At 37.7% G+C, this 7,751-nt stretch overlaps 1 protein-coding gene across 1 annotated transcript; it reads right to left on the bottom strand.

Moving 5' to 3' along the window:
* Window positions 1-6,312: 6,312 nt before the first annotated feature.
* Window positions 6,313-6,642, bottom strand: LOC121433882 (60S ribosomal protein L36a-like). The gene has a single exon (XM_041632554.1). The coding sequence runs from the start codon at window positions 6,631-6,633 to the stop codon at window positions 6,313-6,315; it is 321 nt and encodes a 106-aa protein (XP_041488488.1). The 5' UTR covers window positions 6,634-6,642.
* Between the last annotated feature and the right edge of the window lie 1,109 nt (window positions 6,643-7,751).

Genomic DNA, 7,751 nt, shown 5'->3' on the forward strand with positions numbered 1-7,751 from the left:
CAGAAAAATAAAATGCATTTGGGAACCAGAGCACTGAAATGTAAGATGTGTATCTTACATCAGTGCTCATTTGGAGGACCATGGGGAGTGTGTCTCAAAGAATATGGCAATATACTGAGTGATACTGTCAGGAAAGAGCACCTTTCGGGATGTTTTTCCTAGTAGAATCAGTAGTAGGGAGTAAAAGAAAACAGCAGGTCTTGTTTCTACTGTCACAAATCTATAAGCAACTGTAGAAACGTGGAAACCTTCCTCTCTGTAATGCCTGACTGGGCAGGGTTCATAGAAAGAAAAAGAAGATGGATGGCAATATCTAAGGGGACCAAGAAAGGGAATGAAATAAAATTACTCTGAATCCAAATGAATGGTTCCAGAGAAATTTCTGCCAGGATTTCATGCTTGAAGAAAGGCAGTACAATCATAAAGTGCAGATTTTAGTTTTTTATTTCTTAGAATTTTAAGTATACATTATTTTTAAGCTTCTGTATATGCATACATCTGAATGTTGAACATATGCCTACTCATAATCATAAGTGAGATTTTAAAGCTCAACCATAAATATCTGAAGGTATTTCTATGAATATCCAGTATAGTCTTTATGCTGATAAATGTTGAAAACTTGTAGGACCTGACCATGTACACATGGGCCTCCATTATTGAATATAATTTGTACTTGAAAGCAAAATCCTTAAAGCCTTGTGTAACCCGGATTTAAGTGTTTAATGTGTGTGTGCACATGTGCATGCAAAGGTGCTATGGAATAATCCTTCTGTACATAGTAAATGCATATTACTCTCATTTTGGCCAGTAGCCAGGCAGGAAGTATAGGTGGGACAGTTAAACTTAGAATACTGGGAGAAAGAAAGGCGGAGTCAGAGGAGTCAACAGGAGAGACATGGCAACACATAGGTTAATAGAAATGGGTTTATTTAAGTTGTAAGAGTTAGTTCCTAATAAGTCTGAGCTATCAGCCAAGCATCTGTAATTATTATAAGCCTCTGTATGGTTACTTGGGACTTGTAGCTGATAAAGAAACATTTACCAACACAAATGTTTGTACAAATGTGTGCTTGTGTTTGTGGAGACTAGAGGTTTATGGACATGGCTTCCTTAATAGCTCTCCACCTTGGCTTTTGAGGCAGGATCTCTCACTGAACCTGGAACTTACTGATTCAGCTAGACTGGCTGGCCAGCAATTTCTAAGGGATCTACCTGTCCCAACCTCCCCAGGATTAAGATTATAGCCCTCTGCCAGCACACCTAGCTTTTAAGATGAATGCTAAGAATATGAACTTAGATTTTCATGCTTGTGTGATGAGCCCTATCCTGACTGAGTCAACTCTCTACCCCCTAAACTTTAATTTTACGTATTTGAACTGGTCCATTGCCTATAGCTTTGCATTTGTGTGGTTTAGTATTGCACTCTACTGAAAAGCACCTTGGGATACTTTTTCGTCAAAGGTGCTATAGGAGTTTATTTGTATTGTGCTCAAAGTAAGTGTACTTCTCTCCAGATTGCGAGCACAATCAATAAGATGAATGAGTTTCTTGAACTCATTTAGTGCTTTGCCTATAACAGTCCCATTACCAAGTCCCCTGTAACTTAGCAACTTTTCATCAGGGGTGGCCTCAGGACTGAATAAGCAAGCAGAAAATACATTTCCCTGCCCTGGCACTACACATTGTACCTGATGCCTCTGGCAAGCTGGGATTCAAAGTAGTTCTTATTGCACAGATCTCTTCACTTCCCTTCCCTAACAGCTTTGTACTTTACAATAGCAGTTCTGTGCTATAGCTGGAAGAGTTGAGCATTTGAAAGTGACCAAGCTGGATCTGAAAATCCAGTTCCACTCAAAACATTTGCTCGGCCTCTGCATCATGAAACCCGCTAATCAGATTGCCTTCTCTACTGAGACATTTTCGTGGAAAATGGCTTGTACTGGTTTGCTGTTTCTCTCTCTCTCTCTCTCTCTCTCTCTCTCTCTCTCTCTCTCTCTGTATATATATGTGTGTGTGCACCTTGCCCAAGGGACCATATCTTGACATAGACAGAGAGGACATATAATTGAGAGAGGAAACCCCGAGCAGAGGTTCTGTGGTTAAGTTGCCAAAAGGGATGGATTAATTGAATTTAGTCCACTACAATGATTTCCCTAGAAATTTAAAACCTTTCCTATAGAAAAGTTGAAGCTGGACTGGAACTTTCTTCCATGGATAGAAACAAGCTGGATTTGAGTGTAAGTGGTGTGAAAGAGATATACCTGGACAAGTACCCTGTGCGGAGCCAGGTGCTCCTGGGTAACACACACATTTAAGCAGATTGTATTGACTCCAACAGTGAAATTTGGCCAAAGTGGTGCCACCTGCTCTCTTCAGATACCCAACTGGAGAAGCCAATTTGGTGGTGTCATGTTTCCCAGACTTCTTTTCTACATAGTGCTCAAGATTCTTTGTCGTGGTTGGAACCATGGGCAAGACTTTTTTAAAAAAATCTATGGAATTATAAATTTTGATAGGAATTAAAGATTTAGTTGTCATACAATTCTCAAAAGAGACAAGTGACTTTAGATAACTTAATATTTCCATTTTATGAATACAAGCACACATAAATAAAGTATTTTGACAAAGCATGTCTTAACACTGGTATTTTTCCTTTGTTCCCTTCTCTCACATCTTTCCATTGCCACATGTATTATTGTCTCGCATAGCTCTGTCTACCTTCTTTACCAACTTAGGGTAAAACCTTTATTCCATAGTTTTTTTTTAGTACTTACACTACCACATGTGGAACTTGTCTATTTGCATATGTAAATTTATATGCAGATAATTGAATTTTCAGAGAATCTTTTGTAATTATTTAAAATTTTTTTATTTTATTACAGGCATTGTACCTGTTGTTCTTATTTCTCCCTTATAACAAAAATACTTCTTAGAAAGTCAGTATGGGCAGCAACTCCTTCTGACTGACTGTACAGTCTCTAAAGAGTGGATTGACATTTGCTCAGTGTCCTCACTGGTGAATACTCTTTGTTTATCCTGATTTTTATTTTTTGTTCAGTGTAAGCAAAATTCAGTGAGCATCTTTGCCAACTATAGCTGTCCTTCTTAAAGGAAACATTCCTGGAAATGACCTTGCCAAGAGAAAAGGAATGGATTACATTTTAATAGGGGCAACCATGTAGAAAGTACATTGCCACGAGAATTTTATGAGTGTTCCCTTCGCCTTCCCACAATAGGTTCAGCCCTCCTTCTAAATTATTATATGCTTGGGTCTACAACTGATATTGTATTTTTACCTGAACTTGCATTTTATGACAACCAGTGGCTATAAACACTTTGTAAAATACCTTCTTGTCTATTAGAATTGCCTTTTAAGACTTGATTGTACATATCATTTACTGATTTTTTTTCTATTGGTAATCCTGTCTCTTTCATATTTAGAAGTTTGTGTAAATTATAGCTAGCCATTTAATTGGCATCACTAAAAAATAAAAATATATATATTGCAAATATATTGACATTTTATGTAGATTTTGCTATATTTTAATTTATTGAAAGTACCACTAAATACGTCTGTCTTACTATATTTTCTTAATTAATAAATTCTTTTCAATATCTAGAGTGTTTTATAGCAAATCTTCAAGATAAAACTTTATTTTTAAACATATATCTTTTAAATGGCTTGTAATGTTATAGGTTTCCATTTTTTTATATATACCATTCATTTTGTTCAGCCCTCTCTCCCTGCTTCCCTGTATCTCCATCCTTTCTAGTCTAGCATCTCTTGTCTCTTTATCTCACCTATGTGCTACCAGCCTCCCCTCCTAGCAACATCTTTGTAGCTTCCTTGTTTCTACAGGTACACCAAGCGAAATATAAACATCTCAAGATTAAAAGCCGGGACCCATAATGAGAGACAACATGTGATATATAGTTTTCTCTCTGGGTTTGGGCTATCTCAATCAGGATAGCCTTTTCCAGTTCCATTAATTTACCTACAGATTTTATAAATACAAATTGTTCATTTGAATTCAATTGTTTATTTGTGCGAGAGCCCCCAGATATAAGTCTGTTCCACCTTGACTGGAGATCAGAGAGTTTGAATTTATTTTTGCTCTTTCAATGTTGTTGACAAAAGATGTGACTACAAACAAGAGATTCTGACCTAGGGTGTGGTTAACTAGTATTTTGGGTATAGAGGTGGATTTGCTGCACCTGGACCAATGGTTGGAGAATTCAAGTCTATTCCTTATATCATGTTACAGAAGTCTGTTGCCTCCTCCATCCCCTTTTGTAGTGAAGTACATAAGCATGTGGAAAATAAATGAGGATGGCTTCTGTGTGTCAGTCTCTTATTTCTCTCATATATCTTTTCTTTTTCTTAATAATTCTAATCCTCATTTCTACCCTGGAATATATGAATTTCATCAATGCTGGTCTTTGACATATGAGGCACATTTTCAGTACTGAGTCATCTGATGATTGGTGTTAGAATCTATGAAAAGCTATATGGAACTTTATTATTATATAAAACAATTAAAATTTGTTTTAATAATTACCATGAATAGCTGTATAATGCATCTCCCAGAAGGCATCACTTACCAAAGAAAGACCCCAGTATTACATTTGGGACATTTTATTATGAACTGTTGATCATGGAGGCCACAGAGGTTTCACATAGCAATACAGGTTTTTTTCCATGCCTCTTGGTTTTATTATAAGGTATTATGATTAAGATGCCACAAACCTTGGCTATAAGATATGGAGAATTAAACTGGAACTGACCTGGAAAATTCCTTTCTACTGGCTGGTTTGCATAGTGACAGGGCTTCTAGTAAAGATAAGGCATGAGTGGTCTTAGTCAGCTGTTAACCTTACAAATTACAATGTCAGCCTACCAGGCAAGCCATGCTCATTGGTGTAACAGTAACACTTATGCTGGGCCTGTATAAGTCTGGCTTTCCCAATAGATAAACATGGATCAGGGAGAGGATCATTATGCCCTCTCCTTTCCTGCTAAACTGTGGGTTACTGATAGATTCTGAGGAAAGGACAACCATTGTCCTCAGTTGAATATGAAATGGTGAGTCCACCAAGTTGCAATGATGGTTCCAAAACCAAGGTGACAAGGATGGTCCTGGTAAATATCAGTGGGTCACAAAACAACACAAAATGACCTGAATGTGGGAAAGGGACTTCTGGGGAGGTGTGTGAGGGAGGCAAGAACGACAGGGTTGGGGATTAGAGTAAACAGAACGCACTGAATACATGCAGGAAACTGTTGAAAGACAAATCTAATTAACACAAATGCGTATAGAATTCTTGGTTAACCTTTATGGCAAATAACTGGAAAGTGAAAATTTCAAAGAGAACGCTTTTCATTCTGTAGCACAAGGTTTTGTTTCTAAAATGTGCTGTTTTATTAAGGACTTTTAATGAAACTTGCAAAAAGCAATACATCAAATTTATTATAGTAGTTAAAATTCACCATATGTGTTAGTTCCCACCTCCATGAAAATGTGGACATTTTGCTCCAGCTCTGGTAAGTCCATGGTAAAGAAACAATGAACCCTGCTGCTTTAGTATCCTGCAGTACTCAGAGGAGTTGGTTGGATCTTAGACTATTAAGAGATGCAGGAGGGATATGGGAAATGGGTGACAAAGAAGGGTTGAAAATAATCAAAGTATGTCGTATGTGTGTGTGAAAATGTCACAGTGAAACCAACTTCTTTATTTAGTATACATGCTCATAAAAATATACTGTGCATCGCCGGCCTCCCTGCTCTTTCCTAGCGGCTTATCCGTGCATGAATCTCAGTGTTTTCATTTGTCAGGTTTCTCAAGGCAGAATTTATAAAGTATACTTAGGAGTTGAAGGGATGCTTCCAGTGGTTCACAGCATTTACCAGTCTTGTATTGGGCAACTCACTGCTACCTGTATCTCCAGGTCAAAGAAGATCTGACAGATCTGACACCTATAGACACTGGCACACCTATGAGTGTGCATGTGTGCACACTAATGAGATAAACATTAAAAAGGGAAGCACATTTAGGGTCCCATCATGTGGGAGTGTGTTATGTCTGCTGTGGTGTGGAAAGACGGAATTCTAGTTTCTTAAGTAATCTTTTGGAGGTTGTTGTTAGTCTAATGAATTGCTAACAGTCTATTAATTCACTTTCACAAAAGCTTCTCAAGTTACACCGCTCATCAGCAACTGTTAGAGCTGCTCTTGCCAGTCTTTGAATACATCTAGGAATTTTTTTTTTTTGAGTGAAAGCTCATGATTTTATTGTCTTCATAACCAGGTCAGCTTAGAACTGGATCACTTGGCCCTTTCTCTTCTTATCACCACCCAGTTCAAAATGCTTGCATCTCTTAATAGCCAGCATCCTCTTAGATCTGCAGTTGGGCTCCACACATTCCAGTCTCAGCACAATCTTCTTTGTAGTTTCTGCCTTTTTGTGGAAAACAGGCTTAGTCTGCCCACCACAGCCACTCTGTTTCCTGTCGTAACGCCGCTTTCCCTGGGCATACCAAGAATCTTTGCCCTTCTTGCACTGGGTCACTTTGTGGGGTTGGTGTTTGCCACATTTCTTGCAGAATGTACGGCGGGTCTTAGGAACGTTCACCATGTTGGCGGGTGCGATATCGGCACAGAAAGAAAGAGCTACATCTAGGAATTTGTGTGTGCTTGTCTTTTCTGATATTAACTGGGAAGGTTTGCTTCTAGCGCTGGTATTGAGGAACTCCAGCTAGACAATTGCTGGTAGAAATATTCTTTAAACCTTAAACAGAAAAAAGAAAATAGAAAAATGTCATTTTTTTTCTCTATGCAAACAGAAATGGCAGAGATCCCACATAGCTCTTTTTTTTAAAAAAAAAAAAGTTTTAAGAGATAAAGATGTGAGAAAAAGAAAGTTCATGGGAAAATAAAGGCTTTTCCGAAATGTAGCCATAAAGGAAATGTGTAAGTGTTTTCCTTTTGAGGGATGCTAAGGGGACGACTAATTGAGACTCGGGGGCTGTTTAAAGGGTTGCTAAGGCACCGAAGCCTTATCCTTCTGAAGAATTTGCACTTGAGTAAACAGACACATAATTTCAGGCCCTAACACAGGCTAAATCTGGAAAGTGTGTAACCAGAGGGCTCCTGGACAGACAACTATAATATGCCAGTTTTAATACCTACACTGTAATTAATTTAAGTTTAAGTAAGCTGCTTTCTTGAACAACTAATAGTTTAGAGTCAGGGAGGTTTCGATTCATAATGAACGTGAATTTCTGCAACTGAATAACAGCACCTCAGTCTATTAGCTCGACAACTTTCCCTAACTGCTGTGAAGAGCAGTTTTTCTCTTTGGAAAGACAAATATCTGGTGATTTTTATTTGCACAATTAAATACCCCATTCAAGTCCATTTCCAGAACAAAAGAACAGTGTGTCGTGATATATGTGTCTTTAATCTTAGGTAGATGGAACATTGCACTTAGGTTTTTGCTTTTTTCTTCCTCTTTTTTCAGCTGTACTCAAGGTTCTAAGAAACTCATACTGTGTTGAAATTCTCTCTTTCTCTATCCAACTATCTCCTTAGGTAAGAAAAATAATTGATCCGTTTTGAGATTAAATCCATGAAGGTGACTGTGGAAAGTCAAATATCTTTCTTTATTAAACATCTCCTCCAGGCTTATTGAGTTATAGTTGACAAATAGAAATAATACCTGTCAAAAGTATAAAACATGATATTTTGCTATAC

Source organism: Microtus oregoni, unplaced genomic scaffold (genome assembly GCF_018167655.1).
Source record: "Microtus oregoni isolate MIOR12 unplaced genomic scaffold, Mior012 000041F_ref0000270, whole genome shotgun sequence".
NCBI classification, from domain to species: domain Eukaryota; kingdom Metazoa; phylum Chordata; class Mammalia; order Rodentia; family Cricetidae; genus Microtus; species Microtus oregoni.

Coding starts and splice junctions, on each gene's coding strand:
- LOC121433882 (XM_041632554.1), bottom strand. CDS start 6,633: ATGGTGAACGTTCCTAAGACCCGCCGTACATTCTGCAAGAAATGTGGC.